Here is a 23,719-nt window from a genome sequence, read left to right on the forward strand (position 1 = left end):
GTTCCACATGTCTGAAAAATAGAAACATGGAATTCATTATTAAAAGTCCACTCAACACAACCTGAACATACATTTCTAAAAAAAAATTATTCTTACCAGAATGTTCATTTTGGTAAAGGGGGATTTGTAGTTAAGAGAGCAGTGTCTTCTTGATGAATTTTTACTGAACAAATCAGCGGTTGTCTCAGTAGGCAGGATTGTTGTCTTCACTAATGAGGACTGTGGTCTTCTCAGTTGACAGTCTGTTATTTTCACAAGCTAATAACTTGAAGCAAGGGAACTTGTTATTTATACGTTTGGTAGTTCAGAGGACCAAAGAAATATCCTTTAATGTCTAGAGTTTTTGGTTCTTTGATTGGATTTGATAAGGATTTGCAGGCCAGCAATCCCTTTGATGGTTGCCCCCACATCAATCATCAAAGAAGATTTTAAGAAGCAACCGTTTCCATAGCGATTTTTATAACTGCACAACCTGGGGGTTTATCAGGTTGACTTCTATATGATGCACATCATTGCGGAGCATACACAAATCCTGAGCTAGGCAGCTACTATACACATGTTGCACTGATAGCTACAGTGATATGTGATATGCTTGAGGGAATTAATGAAATATGCTATGAAGTGTTGAATTAAGTATGTAGATCCTTTAAATTAGTAAAAGTACATAAGCATCAACAAAATATAAGTCTATGTGTCAGTAAGTACATAGTGTGAAATCTTAACAGCACAAGCATTATAAAATAAATGTAGTTGGATGAAAATAAAATCATGAAAATGGAAAACACTGTAATGCAACTGTAGTCAACTACTTTACCATCAGCAGGAAGTGGGTACATTTTTGCAAACTAATTGTTGCATTGTGTGTCACTGAGAGCATGGGGAATTGTGTGTTTGTGTAGCAAGTTTGGATTCATGTTTGTAAAAAATGTCTGTGTGTGTGTGAGGACCTTGATGCTGGCTGGATTCTAAAAGTGATGTGAAATAATTGAGAGGATGTGTATTTACATGTTGATCTATGTGATTTTAGTCTGTGAGAGCTATCGATGCACTGAGTTGATAACACAGGCACCGACATGTGCGACAATGTTGGTCAAATACGGTCTCTACAATTGTCAGTGCATCTACAGATGTGTTTGACTGTTTCCATTTCATTTCATTTACTATGTTCCACTTAATACTGGGCTCAAAGGATTGGTTTATGTAATATTTATGTCTTTGTTAAGCACATTATTGTCACGGTTATGGTTTTATTTGGTCATGGTTATGGTGTTTTCTGTCACTGGTATTGTATTCTGTCACGTTATGGTGTATTTTGTCACGGTTATGTATTTTACGTCCCTCTCTGTGTCCCTCTCCTGTGTTCCCCTCAATGTCCCTCGCCACGTTTCCTCTCATGCTCCCTCCTGTGTTCCTCTCATGTTCCCTTCTGCCTTCCCCTGCGATTCTCCTGTGTTCCCCTCAATGTCCCTCGCCACGTTTCCTCTCATGTTCCCTTCTGCCTTCCTCTGTGCTCCACCCTGTGATTCTCCTGTGTTGTTCTCTGTGTCCCTCTCCTGTGTTCCCCTCCTTGTAAATGGTAAATGGTTGTATTTATATAGCGCTTTTCTAGTCTTGAAGACCACTCAAAGCACTTTACACTACAGTTTTCCATTCACCCATTCACACACACATTCATACAGTGCTTCTATAGCTAGCACTTTTTTTGATGTTCTATTGGGCAGTTTTGGGGTTCAGTATCTTGCCCAAGGACACTTTGTGTGTGTGTGTGTGTGTTTCACCCTGTGCCTATCCCGTGTTCATCCCTGTCTTGGTTATTGTATTTTGTTCGCGTTGTTAAGTTTGTTCAGTGTTTCCTGTTTTATTTTGTAGTCCTTGCTCCCTGTGTGTTTTTACCTTTTGACTTCCTTCCCTCATCAGGTTCACCTGTTTGTCTTGTGCCACCTGTCCCCCGTTACTCATTAGTTCAAGTGTGTATTTAAGTCTTTGTGTTCCCCCCATGTGATTGTTGGTACGTCGTCTTTTCTTGTCATGTTCATGTGTCCCGTCACCTCTCGTCACGTTCCCCGTAAGTAGTTTCCTGTCCTTACTTGTTCCACTCCTGTTTTTTTGAGTGCGACTTTTGTTTGTTGAAGATTCCTTTCGTTACTTTTACCTTTTTTAAATAAAAGACACTTTATGTTAAACAATATTTAGTTTCTGCGTTTTGGTCCTTCCCTTCCCTTTTTCCTACCACGTTCGTTCCCTCCCCACACCCTCCAGCCTTGACAGTACCAACCAGATATGGACCAAGCAGAGCTTTATCTTTTTTGTAGCAAGGTTTTTTATTTAGACTCCTTAGTTGACGAGCTGAGCACCGCAGGCACAAAGCAGCGTTCAAAGCTCCTGGAGAGGATGGCACCTGTGCGGGATTGGCTTGAGGACAGACCCTGGGTCAGCCACTTTGTCCCACACCTGGTGACCTTAGAGAAGAGACTCAAGGACATCCTCTCACCCCCAACTCCCCCCGCTGATCACTACCTCGGCACCCGCCTGGCTTTTGGATTCTGTGTAGAATCGCTACGGTGCGGGGCGGACACCGGAGGGGAGCCCCCTCACTCTGTTTCCATCCATCTCCACCAGCTCACAAGCGGCAACCTCAAGTCAGGATATCATGGATTCTAGCAGAAGCCCCCCACGTTCCAGCGCCGGGGGTCCCGGCTGATGTCACTCACGTTCCGGCGTCGGGGGTCTCAGCAGACGCTACTCAAGTTCCAGTATCGGAGGTCCCGGCTGACGTCACTCACGTTCCGTCGTCAGGGATCCCGGCAGATGCTACTCACGTTCCAGCGTCGGGGGTCCCGGCTGACGTCACTCATGTTCCAGCGTTGGAGATCCCGGCAGATGCTACTCACGTTTCGGTCTCGGAGGTCGCCGCTCCAGTTCCTGCCCCACGGTCAGGGGTTCAAGCAGTCGTCTCACAAGTTCCTGCCCATCGGCTGGGGGTTTCGGCAGACGTCTCTCCAGTTCCTGTTCCTGCCCCACGGTCGGGGGTTCAAGCAGTTGTCTCGCCAGTTCCTGCCTGAAAGTGACAGAGTGGTGGTCAGACACAGTGAGTGGGGTAACAGAGAGTGCCGAGGTACTACAGGACCTTGTGAAGACAAGATCGTCAGGGGAGCATCTCAGGAGGGCATCCACCTCATCAAAGAAGTCACAGAGAGGACAAGGAGGGCGATAGATCACCACAATGTTCAGTTTGAAAGTGGGAAGTGTGACAGAGACAGCGTGGCAGAGACAGCAGATCTGGGAAGGTGGTCCAGGGGAAGGACCTGGTAGGACTACATGGGGGAGAAAAGGAAACCAGTTCCTCCTCTTCGATCGGTTTGTCTCAGGGGGTGTGAAAAGGAGTAGGCAGATGAGAAGGCAGCTGGAGTGGCAGTGTTTTCTGGAGTGATCCAGGTCTCAGTAAGGGCCAGGAAGTGGAGAGTCTGCAGGGAGGCATAGTAACATAATTGACAGATATGTATGTCTTAGGGAAAGTCTTTGCATTTTATATAGAATAACATCGATATCTGTGTTTTTCTGTTCCTGCTGCATACACAGTATAAAGTAGCGTGAGTTTAACTTAGCAACACCACGAAAAAACTTTACGGAAAGGTTATACAGTTAATGTTATTTCCATGGGACGTGAATGAAAGAACGAATGTAATAAACAAATGAATGAAATAATTAATAACAACTTAATAACAACACGGGGACACTTAATATGGTGATCTACAATGAGTTGTGCAAAGACAGTCCGTAGTAGCAGCAGATGATTGTTTCTGTGTGATATAAGTGAGCAAATGGCATAGTAGTGCAAAGACAGTCAGTATGTGGATCGTAGGCTTCAGAGTCCAGAGTGTGTGTGTTTGTGGGGGGGTTAGCTTCCTGACAGCCTGGTGGATAAAGCTGTTGGTGAGTCTGGTGGTGCGGGAACGGAGGCTCCTATACCTTCTCCGGGAGGGCAGGAGGCTGAACAGGTTGTGTGTGGGGTGGCTTGCATCGCTCACAATTGTGTTCGCTTTGCGGGTCAGGCGGGTGGTGTATATGTCTTGTAGGGAGGAGAGTGGGGCACCAATGATCCTTCCAGCTGTGTTTACTATGAGCTGCAGGGCTTTTTTTGTTGTAGTCAGTGCAGCTCCTGCCCCACACCGTGAAGCAACTGGAAAGGATGCTCTCAATGGTGCCCCGGTAGAATGTGCACATGATGGGTTGTGGTGCACTTGCTCGCTTCAGTTTGCGCAGGAAGTAGAGGCGCCGCTGGGCTTTCTTCGCCAGTGATGCGGTGTTGGTGGTCCAGGAGAGGTCCTCACTGATGTGCACCCCCAGGAATTTGGTGCTGCTCACTCTCTCCACAGCAGCACCATCGATGGTCAGTGGCAGGTGTTTGGTGTGGCCTCTCTGGAAGTTGACAACAATCTCCTTCGTCTTTCTGACATTTGCAACAGATAGCGTGGGCCAGAGTGTGCCACTATTATAAAATTAACATGACTTGATCAGGAGCAGTTTGTAGGTATTACTGGTCACACAGGCAGCCTGCATGAATGTAAAATAAAGATGAGGCAAACATGATGTTTCAGTTATTTTTTGAACATTTATTTAAATAAAATACTTGTTCATATTTCACCTTAGATAAAAATAAATGCAAATCATTCTCTTCCACACATCAAAACCAATCAGATATACTCAAAAGTTCACCGTCATAAAATTGAAATAAACACTATTTTAGCATAAATCATTAAATATATATAATATGATGATTGAACATCATCATTCAAATTATTCAACAAAACAATATGTAACAAAACAACAATATTTAGTTAACAATGAAAAATATGCATTTACAACACATTAACAGTGATATACTCTGTCACTGTTATCTGTGACTGTTGTGTTATTAACTGTATGTGAACAGTGTTGTGATACTTTCATTGTTTTTTAAAACGTGTTTTACTTCACTCCAGGTCAAGAAAAAGTAACAATCCTCATTTGATTTACCAATATTTTAACAAATATTTCATCAGAGGAAGGATCACATTTCTTATTTTTAACTAAAAGATCATATTTAACCAATGCCACCATTTATATTTCATATTTGTCAGTAGTTTTGATTTGAGTGATGAATAATCAGGGAACTCCCAGTGTAAGGGGGAGAATGTGGTGACACTGCTTCTTGTTCCAGTGCAAACGTCCATAAACCTAAAGTGAAAAAAAGAAAATGAAAGATTAAATGTTCAGTTCCACAAAGCCACGTATTTTATGTATTTACAGTATTGAGACCTAATATTTCCACGATTCCCTCATTTAACAGTGAAACCAAATTTTACTCAGAAAAAAAATTGTTTTATCAACATTTGAATTGTTGTGTCACTGCGTATATTTGAGTTTTAATTTCAACATTGAATCTGTTAACGTGAAATCTCAAATGATTGTTTTCTTTCTAATTAAAACAGAGGTTTTACACATGATCACACGTGTTACTTTGCACTTACTTTAAGTTTTGTTGAACATATGGAGCAACTCACTGTGTTCAGGAGGACGTCTCACTTGGAGGATTAGAAACTTGTCCATCTGGGTTCAGAGGGTTTAAGACGTTTGGATCATTTCCAGCTGTGAGGTCAGAAACACATCATGAGACTATCCTCCTCTGAACAGACACTTTTATTACAAACAACCAACACTGCAGGGAACATTCCTGAAAACTCTCTTCAGCAAAAAATGAAGCCTATTTAATCTAGGGAGCTTTTTCTAGAGTCCTGCACTGGGTCAGTTTCCTGTGGGGACCCTCAAATCCATTGAAATAAATAATGGCAGTAGTGTGGACAAGGCCTAAGTGAACATTTGTGGCAAATTTGAAGAAATTCCCTCAAAGCATTCTTGAGATATCGTGTTCACAAGATGGGGACGAACAGATGAACGGCCTGAAAAAATAACGCCTCCCTGACTGGCGCCGGTGTGGACCAATAAAAAGTGGAGCAAATAGGAGTTGGTGGTGTTTTATTAAACTGGACATGTTCGTACTTTCAGCTGCTCTGAAAACAGAGTAGAAATAGAAGTTTTACTTACGAGATGGGGGACTTTTGGCTGAAATAAAAAGAAAATACAAATAATTTCAGTTCTTACAGTTAAAAAAACAGCGCGTCCGGCAGGTAAAGCTTTTTCCCCTGCTTAGCCTCTTGGCGACTATACTGTTGTGAATTAGATAGTCGCTCTACAACAGTCTATGGTGCAGAATGAAGTTAGAAAACTTTGTGTGAACCCTTTGTGTGCAGCTCTTGAAACAGACGTTGGTGTGTGAGGAACTGAAGTTTGATCGGACGAAGCATTCGTTAAAAAAGTCTGAAATAAAAACACCAGAAAAATATTGGACAAAGCTTCTGTGTTGGTCTCTCACCATACTTCTTCCTGTACACGATGTATCCAATGACAGCGAGGACGACAGCGAGAGCGACCACTGCAGCGATGATGATGATGGTGGTCACGTCAGTGGGCTTCTCTGTTGAGTGGAATAAAAAAACAAAGCATCACAACCTGAACAGATGAAGCAGGTTAGATGACAATCTCCCTGAACCAGAATCCTGTACAATAGACACAACAAACACACACAGACAATCAACCTGTTTCTTTGTCCGGCTGTTGTTTTTAACACTGATCTAAATTTATTGATAAAGACTGATGAAAGAAAATGACCGAAAACCAACAGAGAGTAAACTTCTCCTGCTACACGTCAGCATACATGACCTGCAGGACTGTTAGTGGAAATGAAATGTGTGTTTCCCACAACATCACTGATTCAAGTTTCACCTCTGTTGGACTCCACTGAGTCTTTGTCCAGTCTTTTGACGATGTCCTCCTTCACACCAGAGATCTGGAACACACAGTCGTACCTCCTCCAGTCTTCAGGTGGGATTGATGAAACCTGCAGGTCAGTGCTCATCTGGAAGGTCCAGTCATGGTTGGGGAGGACCTCTCCAACGTACACGTCCTCATGAAGCTCCTCTCCGTCTTTCCTCCAGAACAACATGGCTGCGTCGGGGTAGAAACCTGTAGCGTGGCAGCTGACTGGAGAGGAGGGAGACTTCTGGAGGAGAGACATCAAGGGAAGCTCTGGGGAGAAAGAAGAAAGACAGTTTATGGGTTATTCTAATGTATTGTATACTAATAATACCATTCCTGTTTGATTCCATTGATTTAGCATTAGTCATGTCTGTTAATATACGAGACAAGTGAAGAACTGTGAGATGTGAGTGAGACAGAGGCTGAAGTGATGCAAAGACACTGGGGGGGACTATATGACGTCAGAGTAATATCACAGTATTTTTTGAAAGGTGACAGTTTTATATCAGGATATTTATTTTCTTTATACAAACAAAGTAAATCTCATGAACTGAACAGGTCTGATAACTTCTGGTTCATGTTGGTATTTTTTGTTAAAGTGCAAAGTGAGCGCAGGTCAGTCGGGGGGTGAGGAGGGAGGACACTCTGGCTGTGTCTCAATTCAGGGGCAATCTAACACATTCACAGTAACATGAGGTCACTGTGACCTTGACCTTTGACCTCCAGGCTCCAAAATCTAATCAATAACGAATCGATCTCTGAGTCCAAGTGAAAGTTTGTACCAAATCTGAAGTTGATCTGATGACATCATGTTCAAGAAAAACATAAACATACTTTGTGAGGCCACAGTGACCTTGACCTTTGACCTTTGACCACAAAAATGTAATCAGTTCATCTTTGACTCAAAGTGAATGTTTTTACTAAATCTGAAGAAGTTCCCTCAAGTTGATGTTAAGATATCATGTTCAAGAAAAATATATTTGTTTAGTCCACTGTGACCTTGACCTTTGACCTTTGTGAGTTAATCCTTGAGTCAAAGTGAATGTTTGCACCAAATGTGAGGAAATTCTCTAAAGACATTCTGGAGATATCATGTTCACAGTGATGGGACGGACAGACGACCCCAGAACATAATGCCAGTGGCCACTAGGTGTCGCCAGAGCAGAGGCATAAAAAGAGCAGAGAGAGAGAGAGAGAAAGGAGAGGGAGAGAGAGAGAAAGGAGGGAAAGAGAAGGAGAGGGAGCGAGAGCGATGATGATAGAAAGTGAACAAACTGAGTCACAGCAGGTGTCTGTGTATCTGCTCTCGTTCACTGTGATGCCACAGAGTAAGAAATGAAAGAGGAACATCATGTACATGGAGGTTATGTGATTTCACCTGTTCTCTGCAGAGAGCTTTTCCCATGCTCTATGAACTCTTTCAGCCAGTAAGGACACTCCTGGGTGTAGTAGTTCTTAAGATATGCAAGATCAGCTTTATCATTATCCCACTTCAGTTTGGTGATAACAGCCTGTGGTGTTGGAGCGATCCACGTCTCTGTCTCCAGGTCCAATGATATGAAGTCTTCTCCATCATAACCAAACTGACGATAACCTTTAACTTTTCCAGTCTCATCGTCCCATTCACAACCATACATCCGCTGGACAATGTGGACACCTGAGAGAGAGACAGAGATCTGAACCGTTATTATCACATCTTCATCACTCACAAACACACACACAGACACACACTCTCTCACACACACACTCACTCACACACACTCACAGACACACACTGTCACACACACACACTGTGGTCAGCACAGTGACATGAATCTGTTGCTCTACTGTTGATTTGATATATTTAAGGTTCAAACTAATCATTCTGCTTGTTGTTGATTCTGTATTTTGTTATGGCCCTGCTAGCATAGACAAGACCTTGCTCCCAGGTAAATTGAAACTGTGGTGCCTGCAGTTTGGATTACTCCCCCCGCCTGATGTCTACGAGATCCCCGTGACCAAAGTTGAGAAGCTGGAGAGAACAGTCAGCTCTTACATCAAGAGGTGGCTTGTTCTTCCTCGTTGCCTCAGCAATATCAGCCTGTATGGCCATGGGGCCCTGGAACTGCCTGTCTCTAGCCTGAGTATAAATGCACCAAATTGAGGCTGAACATGACCCTGACCGAGTCTCAGGACGAGGTGATCCGAGCGGCTGCTCCCAGACTGGCAACTGGGAGGAAATGGACCCCATCTGAGGCCATACAGCAAACAAAATCTGCTCTCAGACATGGAGACATTGTAGGACAGGTGTAGCATGGAAGATGTGGGTTTGGACTTGGAACAAGTTGACCCACATGGCACAAGGCAACATCAACCCAGAGGAGAAAACTAGTGGTTGCAGAGGTTCGACTGCAGGAAAAATGCACAAAGGCAGTCTCACAGTCCAAACAGGGCCAATGGACTAGCTGGGAAAACATGGAGCATCGTAAACTCACATCTTTGGGAGATGGAAGGAAGCCGACTCAGCTTCATCATCAGAGCCACCTATAATGTTCTTCCATCACCCAAGAACCTAAACCAGTGGCTAGGAGAGGATCCATCATGTCCTCTCTGCCAAACCCTGCAACATTCAGGCACATCCTCACCAACTGTAAAACCAGTTTGTCCCAAGGCCGCTACACCTGGAGACACAACCAGGTCCTACAACAATTGGCGAGCACCCTGGAAGGAAGGAGGACTACCAACAATGCCCTTCCTCCCCTGACTTCCAGACATCCAAACACCACCCCTTTCATAAGAGCAGGTCAACTCCCAGCAACAACATCTGCTAGAGTAAAATGCAGGTGGATCTAGACCAGAAGCTTGTTTTTCCACCGGAGATCATTACAACTAATCTCAGGCTGGACCTGGTCTTGTGGTCAACCATGCAGAAATCGCTCTTCATTGTGGAACTGACAATACCATGGGAGGCTGCATTCAGTGAAGCCTACGAACGCAAACACCTGAAGTACTCCGACATAGCAGCAGAGGCAGAACAACGTGGCTGGCGTGCCCAGGTGCTTCCTGTCGAATTCTGGGACGCCAGGTGTAAATGGTAAATGGTTGTATTTATATAGTGCTTTTCTAGTCTTGAAGACCACTCAAAGCGCTTTACACTACAGTTTTCCATTCGCCCATTCACACACACATTCATACAGTGCTTCTATAGCTAGCACTTTTTTTGATGTTCTATTGGGCAGTTTTGGGGTTCAGTATCTTGCCCAAGGACACTTTGGCATGCAGATGGGAAGACTGGGGATCGAGCTTCCGACCTTCTGGTTGGAGGACGACCGCTCTACCCCCTCAGCCACAGCCACCCCACAGGTGTTGCCGTTGATCCCTGTGGAGGTGTGTTGGGCCTTTCAATGAAACACCAGTGAAGCAGGGTGCCCACCTGAAGACCCCAGTGAAGCAATTACCATTATCCCTAACCCACCCATCACCAGTTGCTGATTAAACAAGGGATTGTACTATCAAGTCCTATGAGCTCAACTGTATTTTGATAATGAATCAATCACTTGTTTAAACTGAAGCAAATAAAGAAAGTAGTTAAAATGTCTGTCACTGTATTTAATTCATCAAAAAGTAAGAGAAGCAACAAACTCTAATATTGAAGAAACTTCACAAAACATTTGAGATTTTTACTTGTTAAAAAAATTAAAATATATTGATCACATGTTTGATTAATTAGTAAATATTTGAGATCAAATCAAATAAATGAAAATGTGAGTTTGTGTCTGTGTGTGTGAGAGTGTATGTATGTGTTTCTGTTAGTGTGATTGTGTATGTTTGTAGATATGTTTTGTGTGTGTGTGTGTGTGTGTGTGTTGTTATTATTAGAGAGTGAAACATAAACTAGAAAATCTCTCCTGCCGAGACATTTTGAATGGGTGCCTTGTGCTCGTCGATGCCGGCGTTGCTTCGAACACAGAGATGCATATTATCCAGGTTTACATGAAATCCAATTTTAGAGAGACATTACGTTTAAAAGAGAGAGAGAGAGAGACGGTGAGAGCGAAAGACATTTCCAAAAGCTGCTTGATTTTATAAACATACATGATCCAGGTCAGTGACAGACTTGACCAATTTCAGAGAGACAGAGAGAAACCATGATGTAAGGTCTTATCACCATCCATGGCATTTAATTTTTAAAATTCCACCTCCTTCAGGCTTCCTGGGAACATTCTGTAACTATTTGGGGGTTTTATTTTGAAAATCCAGCGTCTTTCAGGCTTCCTGGGAACATTCTGTAACTATTTGGGAGTTTTATTTTGAAAGTCCACTCTTTTTCCAGCTCCCTGGGAACATCCTGTAACTATTTGGGCATTTTATTTTGAAAGTCCAGCTTTTTTTAGGCTTCTTAGAAACATTCCTTAACAATCTGGGGATTTTATTTTGAAAGTCTAGCTTTTTTTACTCTTCCTAGGAACATCCTGTAACTATTTGGGAGTTTTATTTTGAAAGTCCACTCTTTTTCCGTCTCCCTGGGAACATCCTGTAGCCATCTGGGGGTTTTATTTTGAAAAACCAGGCTCTGTACAGCTTTCCTGGTAACATTCTATTACAATGGGTGGGGCTATTTTCAAAATAAAGGCTCATTACCTGTTTCCTGGTAATATCCAGTTACTATGGGGGGGATGGGGGGGCTTATTTATATGCTTAAACATAGGCTCTGTACATGTTTCCTTGTAATATGGGGGGTGGGGGGGCTTATTTTCAAAATAAAGGCTTTGTACAGTCTTCCTTGTGACATTCTATTACAATGGGGGAGGGTTGTTTATTTTTATATTCAAAATAAAGGCTCTGTATAGACTTCCTAGTAACATTCTGTTATAATGGGGGGGGGGGGGGTTATTTTCAAAATAAAGGCCCATAACATGTTCCTGGTAATATCTAGTTACTATGGGGGGGGTGGGGGGGCTTATTTTTACTTTTATTTATATGCTCCAAAAATTAGCAAAAACCACCACCCTCACCCGGATTCGAACCCAGACTCACGTCACATGATCCGAGTGCCTTAACCACTGGGCCAAAGCGGATGGTGGCAAAAACTTTGAATCTAGTAAATTTATAGAGGAGACTTGACCTCTGACAGTCTATGGGGTTGCTATGGTTACTCACTGATTAGATGAGGAACACCTGCTGCGCGCACACTTTGGAGACAAAAACTGGTTTCAGACCAACCCTCAAACAAAAGCTTCTAACTCAAAATCTATAAGTCGTATCTGAGAAATGAACACATTGTGAGAATCACAAGACTTTGGCCGACGTCCACATATGTTTATATCTCATAAGAGTTAAGAAATGAGACCGTAAGAGCGATTTAGAAATTTAGTTTTCTCATGAGGAATCTTTTTTGGTGATCTCCATTGAAGTCAATGAAAACGGTAGAGGGCGCTGCTCTAGCGCCACTCTTCAAACAAAAGCTTGTAACTCAAAAACTATAAGTCCTATCTGAGAAATGAAAACATTTTGAGAATCCCAAGACTTCCACGAACGTACAGATATGTTTTGGTGCGAGAGAGTTCAGAAATGAGACCGTGGGAGCGAGTTAGAAATTTTTCTTCGTATTTCTCCTTTTCGGACTTTTTTCCAAAAATTAACATGGGAGTCAATGGAGACGTGAGACCGGAAAAGATTTCTCGGTAAATTGACTCAGCCTAAACTACTGGACCGAGAGATGTCAGAGTGGCATGTGTGCGTAGGAAACAAACTCTACTTTCACCAGATGTAAAAATCATGTCTGTCGGACTCCGTTTGTGGCTAGGAGAAGTGTTTAAAGACAAAAAAAGTGGCTGAAAAACGCCCATTTTTGCCGATTCTCTCTTTAGGGCGAGAGACCTTGAGTCCCATTCGTCGGTTTTGGCCGCGTTTCCGCGATTTTTGAGCGAATTATTGGACGAAATTCTTAGAAAAGTCATAGCACACCATTCGACGTAATTCCGCATGTTTTTTTATAGGTCTCGAGTATGTGCGACGAAATCTGTGGGAGGAGTAGCGGGACGAAAATTTACGGAAGAAGAACTAAGAATAACTAGAAAATCTCTCCTGCCGAGACATTTTGAATGGGTGCCTTGTGCTCGTCGATGCCGGCGTTGCTTCGAACACAGAGACGCATATTATCCAGGTTTACATGAGAGACGGTGAGAGCGAAAGACATTTCCAAATGTTGCTTGGTTTTATAATCATGCATGAATCCAGGTCAGTGACAGAGAGACTGTACCAATTTCAGAGACAGAGAGAAACCATGTTATAAGGTCTGATCACCATCCATGGCATTTAATCTTAAAAATTCAGCCACTTTCAGGCTTCCTGGGAACATTCTGTAACTATTTGTGGATTTTATTTTGAAAATCCAGACTCCTTCAAGCATCCTGACAACATCCCGCAACTATCTGGGGTTTTTATTTTGAAAATCCAGCATCTCTTAGGCTTCCTGGAAACATTCTGTAACTATTTGGGGGTTTTATTTTGAAAGTCCAGTGTCTTTCAGGCTTCCTGGAAACATTCTGTAACCATCTGGGGTTTTTATTTTGAAAATCCAGTGTCTTTCAGGCTTCCTGGGAACATTCTGTATCTATTTGGGAGTTTTATTTTGAAAGTCCACTCTTTTTCCGGCTCCCTGGGAGCATCCTGTAACCATCTGGGGGTTTTATTTTGAAAATCCAGTGTCTTTCAGGCTTCCTGGAAACATTCTGTAACTATTTGGGAGTTTTATTTTGAAAGTCCACTCTTTTTCCGGCTCCCTCGGAACATCCTGTAACTATTTGGGAGTTTTATTTTGAAAGTCCACTCTTTTTCCGGCTCCCTGGGACCATCCTGTAACCATCAAGGGGTTTTATTTTGAAAGTCCAGCTTTTTTTAGGCTTCTTAGAAACATTCCTTAACAATCTGGGGATTTTATTTGGAAATTCTAGCTTTTTTTACTCTTCCTAGGAACATCCTGTAACTATTTGAGAGTTTTATTTTGAAAATCCACTATTTTTCCAGCTCCCTGGGAACATCCTGTAACCATCTGGGGGTTTTATTTTGAAAAACCAGGCTCATTACATGTTTCCTAGTAACATTCTATTACTATGGGGGGGCTTATTTTCAAAATAAAGGCTCATTACATGTTTTCTGGTAATATCCAGTTACTATGGGGGGGGGGATGGGGGGGCTTATTTATACACTCAAACATAGGCTCTGTACATGTTTCCTTGTAATATGGGGGGTGGGGGGGCTTATTTTCAAAATAAAGGCTTTGTACAGACTTCCTGATAACATTCTATTACAATGGGTGGGGCTATTTTCAAAATAAAGGCTCATTACATGTTTCCTGGTAATATCCAGTTACTATGGGGGGGATGGGGGGGCTTATTTATACACTCAAACATAGGCTCTGTACATGTTTCCTTGTAATATGGGGGGTGGGGGGGCTTATTTTCAAAATAAAGGCTTTGTACAGTCTTCCTTGTGACATTCTATTACAATGGGGGAGGGTTGTTTATTTTTATATTCAAAATATAGGCTCTGTGTAGACTTCCTAGTAACATTCTGTTATAATGGGGGGGGGGCTTATTTTCAAAATAAAGGCCCCTTACATGTTCCTGGTAACATCCAGTTACTATGGGGGGGGTGGGGGGGCTTATTTTTACTTTTATTTATATGCTCCAAAATTTAGCAAAAACCACCACCCTCACCCGGATTCGAACCCAGACTCACGTCACATGATCCGAGTGCCTTAACCACTGGGCCAAAGCGGATGGTGGCAAAAACTTTGAATCTAGTAAATTTATAGAGGAGACTTGACCTCTGACAGTCTATGGGGTTGCTATGGTTACTCACTGATTAGATGAGGAACACCTGCTGCGCGCACACTTTGGAGACAAAAACTGGTTTCACACCAACCCTCAAACAAAAGCTTCTAACTCAAAATCTATAAGTCGTATCTGAGAAATGAACACATTGTGAGAATCCCAAGACTTTGGCCGACGTCCACATATGTTTATATTTAATAAGAGTTAAGAAATGAGACCGTAAGAGCGATTTAGAAATTTAGTTTTCTCATCAGGAATCTTTTTTGGTGATCTCCATTGAAGTCAATGAAAACGGTAGAGGGTGCTGCTCTAGCGCCACTCTTCAAACAAAAGCTTGTAACTCAAAAACTATAGGTCCTATCTAAGAAATGAAAACATTGTGAGAATCCCAAGACTTCCACGAACGTACAGATATGTTTTGGTGCGAGAGAGTTCAGAAATGAGACCGTGGGAGCGAGTTAGAAATTTTTCTTCGTATTTCTCCTTTTCTGACTTTTTTCCAGAAATTAACATGGGAGTCAATGGAGAGGTGAGACCGGAAAAGATTTTTCAAAAAAATGTTCAAGCCTAAACTACTGAACCGACAGATGTCAGAGTGGCATGTGTGCGTAGGAAACAAACTCTACTTTCACCAGATGTAAAAATCATGTCTGTCGGACTCCGTTTGTGGCTAGGAGAAGTGTTTAAAGACAAAAAAAGTGGCTGAAAAACGCCCGTTTTTGGCCACTCGCTCTTTTGAGAAAGCGAGCTTTAGTCCCATTCGTCGATTTTGGCCACGTTTTCGCGATTTTTGAGCGAACTACTGGACGAAATTCTTAGAAAAGTCATAGCACAGCATTCGACGTAATTCCGCATCGTATTTTATAGGTCTCGAGTATGTGCGATGAAATCTGTGGGAGGAGTAGCGGGACGAAATTTTGGGAAGAAGAAATAAGAATAATAAACCCGAGGAATAATAATATAAGTGCCAATGCATTGCATGGGGCTTCGCCCCATGCAATGCATTGCCAGCTGGGGGCGGAGCCCCCAGCTGGCAAGGCACCCATAACTAGAAAATCTCTCCTGCCGAGACATTTTGAATGGGTGCCTTGTCCTCGTCGCCGACGCTCGCGTACAGAGAGACATTTCCTTTAAGACGAAGGACAGAGACCCTGAGAGGGACAGACATGTATAAAAGCTGCATTTTGATCACACGATCCAGGTTGGCAACGGAGAGACTGTACCAATTTCAGAGAGAGAGAGAAACCATGTTGTAAGGTTGTAAGGTCTTATCACCATCCATGGCATTTAATCTTAAAAATCCAGCCACTTTCAGGCTTCCTGGCAACATTCTGTAACTATTTGTGGATTTTTATTTTGAAAGTCCAGACTTTTTTAGGCTTCTTAGGAACATCCCTTAACCATCTGGGGATTTTATTTTAAAAATCCAGCATCTCTTAGGCTTCCTGGGAACATTCTGTAACTATTTGGGAGTTTTATTTTGAAATTCCACTCTTTTACCGGCTCCCTGGGAACATCCTGAAACTATTTGGGGGTTTTATTTTGAAAATCCAGTGTCTTTCAGGCTTCCTGAAAACATTCTGTAACTATTTGGGGGGTTTATTTTGAAAATCCAGCGTCTTTCAGGCTTCCTGGGAACATTCTGTAACTATTTGGGAGTTTTATTTTGAAAGTCCACGTTTTTTCCAGGCTCCCTGGGAACATCCTGTAACTATTTGGACATTTTATTTTGAAAGTCCAGCTTTTTTTAGGCTTCTTAGAAACATTCCTTGACAATTTGGGGATTTTATTTTGAATTTCTAGCTTTTTTTTACTCTTCCTAGGAACATCCTGTAACTATTTGGGAGTTTTATTTTGAAAATCCACTATTTTTCCAGCTCCCTGGGAACATCCTGTAACCATCTGGGGGTTTTATTTTGAAAAAACCAGGCTCTGTACAGCTTTCCTGGTAGCATTCTATTACTATGGGGGGGCTTATTTCAAAATAAAGGCCATGTACAGACTTTCTGGTAATATCCAGTTACTATTGGGGGGGCTATTTTCAAAATAAAGGCTCATTACATGTGTCCTGGTAATATCCAGTTACTATGGGGGGGGGATGGGGGGGCTCATTCATACGCTTAAACATAAGCTCTGTACATGTTTCTTTGTAATATGGGGGGTGGGGGGGCTTATTTTCAAAATAAAGGCTTTGTACAGACTTCCTGATAACATTCTATTACAATGGGGGAGGATTGTTTATTTTTATATTCAAAATAAAGACTCTGTATAGACTTCCTAGTAACATTCTGTTATAATGGGGGGGGGGCTTATTTTCAAAATAAAGGCCCATTACATGTTCCTGGTAATATCCAGTTACTATGGGGGGGGTGGGGGGGCTTATTTTTACTTTTATTTATATGCTCCAAAAATTAGCAAAAACCACCACCCTCACCCGGATTCGAACCCAGACTCACGTCACATGATCCGAGTGCCTTAACCACTGGGCCAAAGCGGATGGTGGCAAAAACTTTGAATCTAGTAAATTTATAGAGGAGACTTGACCTCTGACAGTCTATGGGGTTGCTATGGTTACTCACTGATTAGATGAGGAACACCTGCTGCGCGCACACTTTGGAGACAAAAACTGGTTTCAGACCAACCCTCAAACAAAAGCTTCTAACTCAAAATCTATAAGTCGTATCTGAGAAATGAACACATTGTGAGAATCACAAGACTTTGGCCGACGTCCACATATGTTTATATTTCATTAGAGTTAAGAAATGAGACCGTAAGAGCGATTTAGAAATTTAGTTTTCTCATCAGGAATCTTTTTTGGTGATCTCCATTGAAGTCAATGAAAACGGTAGAGGGCGCTGCTCTAGCGCCACTCTTCAAACAAATGTTTGTAACTCAAAAACTATAGGTCCTATCTAAGAAATGAAAACATTGTGAGAATCCCAAGACTTCCACGAACGTACAGATATGTTTTGGCGGGAGAGAGTTCAGAAATGAGGCCGTGGGAGCGAGTTAGAAATTTTTCTTCGTATTTCTCCTTTTCAGACTTTTTTTCCCAAAATTAACATGGGAGTCAATGGAGAGGTGAGACCGGAAAAGATTTCTCGGTAAATTGACTCAGCCTAAACTACTGGACCGAGAGATGTCAGAGTGGCATGTGTGCGAAGGAAACAAACTCTACTTTCACCAGATGTAAAAATCATGTCTGTCGGACTCCGTTTGTGGCTAGGAGAAGTGTTTAAAGACAAAAAAAGTGGCTGAAAAACGCCCGTTTTTGGCCACTCGCTCTTTTGAGAAAGCGAGCTTTAGTCCCATTCGTCGATTTTGGCCACGTTTTCGCGATTTTTGAGCGAACTACTGGACGAAATTCTTAGAAAAGTCATAGCACAGCATTCGACGTAATTCCGCATCGTATTTTATAGGTCTCGAGTATGTGCGATGAAATCTGTGGGAGGAGTAGCGGGACGAAATTTTGGGAAGAAGAAATAAGAATAATAAACCCGAGGAATAATAATATAAGTGCCAATGCATTGCATGGGGCGAATGCAATGCATTGCCAGCTGGGGGCGGAGCCCCCAGCTGGCAAGGCACCCATAACTAGAAAATCTCTCCTGCCGAGACATTTTGAATGGGTGCCTTGTGCTCGTCGATGCCGGCGTTGCTTCGAACACAGAGACGCATATTATCCAGGTTTACGTGAAATCCAATTTCAGAGAGACATTACGTTTTGGTGGGAGAGAGAGAGAGAGAGACGGTGAGAGCGAAAGACATTTCCAAAAGCTGCTTGATTTTATAAACATGCATGATCCAGGTCGGTGAGAGACTTGACCAATTTCAGAGAGACAGAGAGAAACCATGTTTTAAGGTCTTATCACCATCCAAATTCCCCCTCCTTCAGGCTTCTTCGGAACATCCTGTAACTATTTGGGGTTTTTATTTTGAAAATCTAGCATCTTTCAGGCTTCCTGGGAACATTTTGTAAATAATTGGTGTTTTTATTTAGAAAATCCAGACTCCTTCGTGCTTCCTGGTAAGGTCTTGTCGCCATCCAGGACTTTTATTTTGAAATACCAACGTCTTTTAGGCTTCCTGGAAACATTCTGTAACTATTTGGGTGTTTTATTTTGAAAATCCAGCGTCTTTCAGGCTTCCTCGGAACATTCTATAACTATTTGGGAGTTTTATTTTGAAAGTCCAGTGTCTTTCAGGCTTCCTGGAAACATTCTGTAACTATTTGGGGGTTTTATTTTGAAAATCCAGTGTCTTTCAGGCTTCCTGGGAACATTCTGTATCTATTTGGGAGTTTTATTTTGAAAGTCCACTCTTTTTCCATCTCCCTGGGAACATCCTGTAACTATTTGGGCATTTTATTTTGAAAGTCCAGCCTTTTTAGGCTTCTTAGAAACATTCCTTAACAATCTGGGGATTTTATTTCGAAATTCTAGCTTTTTTTTACTCTTCATAGGAACATCCTGTAACTATTTGGGAGTTTTATTTTGAAAATCCACTATTTTTCCAGCTCCCTGGGAACATCCTGTAACCATCTGGGGGTTTTATTTTGAAAAACCAGGCTCTGTACAGCTTTCCTGGTAGCTTTCTATTACTATGGGGGGGCTTATTTCAAAATAAAGGCTATGTACAGACTTCCTGGTAACATTCTATTACAATGGGTGGGGCTATTTTCAAAATAAAGGCTCATTACATGTTTCCTGGTAATATCCAGTTACTATGGGGGGGATGGGGGGGCTTATTTATACACTCAAACATAGGCTCTGTACATGTTTCCTTGTAATATGGTGGGGTGGGGGGGCTTATTTTCAAAATAAAGGCTTTGTACAGTCTTCCTTGTGACATTCTATTACAATGGGGGAGGGTTGTTTATTTTTATATTCAAAATATAGGCTCTGTATAGACTTCCTAGTAACATTCTATTATAATGGGGGGGGGGGGGTTATTTTCAAAATAAAGGCCCATTACATGTTCCTGGTAACATCCAGGTACTATGGGGGGGGGTGGGGGGGCTTATTTTTACTTTTATTTATATGCTCCAAAAATTAGCAAAAACCACCACCCTCACCCGGATTCGAACCCAGACTTACGTCACATGATCCGAGTGCCTTAACCACTGGGCCAAAGCGGATGGTGGCAAAAACTTTGAATCTAGAAAATTTATAGAGGAGACTTGACCTCTGACAGTCTATGGGGTTGCTATGGTTACTCACTGATTAGATGAGGAACACCTGCTGCGCGCACACTTTGGAGACAAAAACTGGTTTCAGACCAACCCTCAAACAAAAGCTTCTAACTCAAAATCTATAAGTCGTATCTGAGAAATGAACACATTGTGAGAATCACAAGACTTTGGCCGACGTCCACATATGTTTATATTTCATAAAAGTTAAGAAATGAGACCGTAAGAGCGATTTAGAAATTTAGTTTTCTCATCAGGAATCTTTTTTGGTGATCTCCATTGAAGTCAATGAAAACGGTAGAGGGCGCTGCTCTAGCGCCACTCTTCAAACAAAAGCTTGTAACTCAAAAACTATAAGTCCTATCTAAGAAATGAAAACATTTTGAGAATCCCAAGACTTCCACGAACGTACAGATATGTTTTGGCGAGAAAGGGTTCAGAAATGAGACCGTGGGAGCAAGTTAGAAATTTTTCTTCGTATTTCTCCTTTTCGGACTTTTTTCCAGAAATTAACATGGGAGTCAATGGAGAGGTGAGACCGGAAAAGATTTCTCGGTAAATTGACTCAGCCTAAACTACTGGACCGAGAGATGTCAGAGTGGCATGTGTGCGTAGGAAACAAACTCTACTTTCACCAGATGTAAAAATCATGTCTGTCGGACTCCGTTTGTGGCTAGGAGAAGTGTTTAAACAGAGAAAAAGTGGCTGAAAAACGCCCGTTTTTGCCCTCTCGCTCTTTTGGGCGTTAGACCTTGAGTCCCATTCGTCGGTTTTGGCCGCGTTTTCGCGATTTTTGAGCAAATTATTGGACGAAATTCTTAGAAAAGTCATAGCACACCATTCGACGTAATTCCGCATGTATTTTTATAGGTCTCGAGTATGTGCGACGAAATCTGTGGGAGGAGTAGCGGGACGAAAAAATGACGGAATAAGAACGAAGAATAATATCCCTAAATTCCTCGAGGAATAATAATATAAGTGCCAATGCATTGCATGGGGCTTTGCCGGAGCCCCCAGCTGGCAAGGCACCCATAATAACTAGAAAATCTCTCCTGCCGAGACATTTTGAATGGGTGCCTTGTGCTCGTCGATGCCCGCGTTGCTTCGAACACAGAGACATTTCCTTTAAGACGAAGGACAGAGACCCTGACAGTTGACCAATTTCAGAGAGAGAGAGAGAGGGAGAGAGAGAGGGACTGTAATAGTTCGAGAGGAAGGAGAGAGACCCTGGGAGAGAGAGTGAGACAGTGAGAGATAAAGACATGTATAAAAGCTGCATTTTGATCACATGATCCAGAGTGGTGACTGAGAGACTTTACCAATTTCAGAGACAGAGAGAAACCATGTTATAAGGTCTGATCACCATCCATGGCATTTAATCTTAAAAAATCAGCCACTTTCAGGCTTCCTGGGAACATTCTGTAACTATTTGTGGATTTTATTTTGAAAATCCAGACTCCTTCAAGCATCCTGACAACATCCCGCAACTATCTGGGGTTTTTATTTTGAAAGTCCAGACTTTTTTGGGCTTCTTAGGAACATCCCTTAACCATCTGGGGATTTTATTTTGAAAATCCAGCATCTCTTAGGCTTCCCGGAAACATTCTGTAACTATTTGGGAGTTTTATTTTGAAAATCCAGCATCTTTCAGGCTTCCTGGGAACATTGTGTTACTATCTGGGGGTTTTATTTTGAAAATCCAGTGTCTTTCAGGATTCCTGGAAACATTCTGTAACTATTTGGGGGTTTTATTTTGAAAATCCAGCATCTTTCAGGCTTCCTGGGAACATTCTGTAACTATTTGGGAGTTTTATTTTGAAAGTCCACTCTTTTTCCGGCTCCCTGGGAACATTCTGTAACTATTTGGGCATTTTATTTTGAAAGTCCCGCTTTTTTTAGGCTTCTTAGAAACATTCCTTAACAATTTGGGGATTTTATTTTGAAATTCTAGCTTTTTTTTACTCTTCCTAGGAACATCCTGTAACTATTTGGGAGTTTTATTTTGAAAATCCACTATTTTTCCAGCTCCCTGGGAACATCCTGTAACCATCATGGGGTTTTATTTTGAAAAACCAGGCTCTGTACAGCTTTCCTGGTAGCATTCTTTTACTATGGGGGGGCTTATTTCAAAATAAAGGCTATGTACAGACTTCCTGGTAACATTCTATTACAATGGGTGGGGCTATTTTCAAAATAAAGGCTCATTACATGTTTCCTGGTAATATCCAGTTACTATTGGGGGGTGGGGGTGGGGGGGCTTATTTTATACACTCAAACATAGGCTCTGTCCATGTTTCCTTGTAATATGGTGGGGTGGGGGGGCTTATTTTCAAAATAAAGGCTTTGTACAGTCTTCCTTGTGACATTCTATTACAATGGGGGAGGGTTGTTTATTTTTATATTCAAAATAAAGGCTCTGTATAGACTTCCTAGTAACATTCTGTTATAATGGGGGGGGGGGCTTATTTTCAAAATAAAGGCCCCTTACATGTTCCTGGTAATATCCAGTTACTATGGGGGGGTGGGGGGGCTTATTTTTACTTTTATTTATATGCTCCAAAAATTAGCAAAAACAACCAGCCACACCCGGATTCGAACCCAGACTCACGTCACATGATCCGAGTGCCTTAACCACTGGGCCAAAGCGGATGGTGGCAAAAACTTTGAATCTAGTAAATTTATAGAGGAGACTTGACCTCTGACAGTCTATGGGGTTGCTATGGTTACTCACTGATTAGATGAGGAACACCTGCTGCGCGCACACTTTGGAGACAAAAACTGGTTTCAGACCAACCCTCAAACAAAAGCTTCTATCTCAAAATCTATAAGTCGTATCTGAGAAATGAACACATTGTGAGAATCACAAGACTTTGGCCGACGTCCACATATGTTTATATTTAATAAGAGTTAAGAAATGAAACCGTAAGAGCGATTTAGAAATTTAGTTTTCTCATCAGGAATCTTTTTTGGTGATCTCCATTGAAGTCAATGAAAACGGTAGAGGGCGCTGCTCTAGCGCCACTCTTCAAACAAATGCTTGTAACTCAAAAACTATAGGTCCTATCTAAGAAATGAAAACATTGTGAGAATCCCAAGACTTCCCCGAACGTACAGATATGTTTTGGCGGGAGAGAGTTCAGAAATGAGGCCGTGGGAGCGAGTTAGAAATTTTTCTTCGTATTTCTCCTTTTCGGACTTTTTTCCAAAAATTAACATGGGAGTCAATGGAGACGTGAGACCGGAAAAGATTTCTCGGTAAATTGACTCAGCCTAAACTACTGGACCGAGAGATGTCAGAGTGGCATGTGTGCGTAGGAAACAAACTCTACTTTCACCAGATGTAAAAATCATGTCTGTCGGACTCCGTTTGTGGCTAGGAGAAGTGTTTAAACAGAGAAAAAGTGGCTGAAAAACGCCCGTTTTGGCCGATTCTCTCTTTAGGGCGAGAGACCTTGAGTCCCATTCGTCGATTTCGGCCACGTTTTCGCGATTTTTGAGCGAATTATTGGACGAAATTCTTAGAAAAGTCATAGCACACGATTCGACGTATTTCCGCATGTATTTTTATAGGTCTCGAGTATGTGCGATGAAATCTGTGGGAGGAGTAGCAGGACAAAAAAACGGCGGAAGAAGAACGAAGAATAACTAGAAAATCTCTCCTGCCGAGACATTTTGAATGGGTGCCTTGTGCTCGTCGCCGATGATCGCGTACAGAGACGCATATTATCCAGGTTTACATGAGAGACGGTGAGAGCGAAAGATATTTCCAAATGTTGCTTGATTTTATAATCATGCATGAATCCAGGTCGGTGACAGAGAGACTGTACCAATTTCAGAGACAGAGAGAAACCATGTTATC

General features: G+C 42.1%; 1 protein-coding gene across 3 annotated transcripts in view; it reads right to left on the reverse strand.

Annotated features, from left to right (window-relative positions):
• Positions 1-4,949: 4,949 nt before the first annotated feature.
• The window catches only part of LOC138407079 (major histocompatibility complex class I-related gene protein-like), a 51,943-nt gene continuing 33,173 nt past the window's right edge, over positions 4,950-23,719 (reverse strand). Inside the window, exons 3-8 of one of the 3 annotated variants that reach the window (XM_069521424.1) lie at positions 8,234-8,512; positions 6,823-7,125; positions 6,413-6,514; positions 6,085-6,102; positions 5,544-5,628; positions 4,950-5,217 (exon numbers count right to left, since the gene is read on the reverse strand). In XM_069521424.1, the coding sequence (XP_069377525.1) occupies positions 5,549-5,628; positions 6,085-6,102; positions 6,413-6,514; positions 6,823-7,125; positions 8,234-8,512 (782 nt within the window). In that variant the 3' untranslated portion in view covers positions 4,950-5,217; positions 5,544-5,548. Of the gene's footprint in view, positions 5,218-5,510; positions 5,629-6,084; positions 6,103-6,412; positions 6,515-6,822; positions 7,126-8,233; positions 8,513-23,719 lie in introns of all 3 variants that reach the window. The other 2 variants (XM_069521425.1, XM_069521423.1) reach the window with 2 other exon arrangements.

Source organism: Paralichthys olivaceus, chromosome 24, assembly GCF_024713975.1.
Source record: "Paralichthys olivaceus isolate ysfri-2021 chromosome 24, ASM2471397v2, whole genome shotgun sequence".
Taxonomy (NCBI): Eukaryota; Metazoa; Chordata; class Actinopteri; order Pleuronectiformes; family Paralichthyidae; genus Paralichthys; species Paralichthys olivaceus.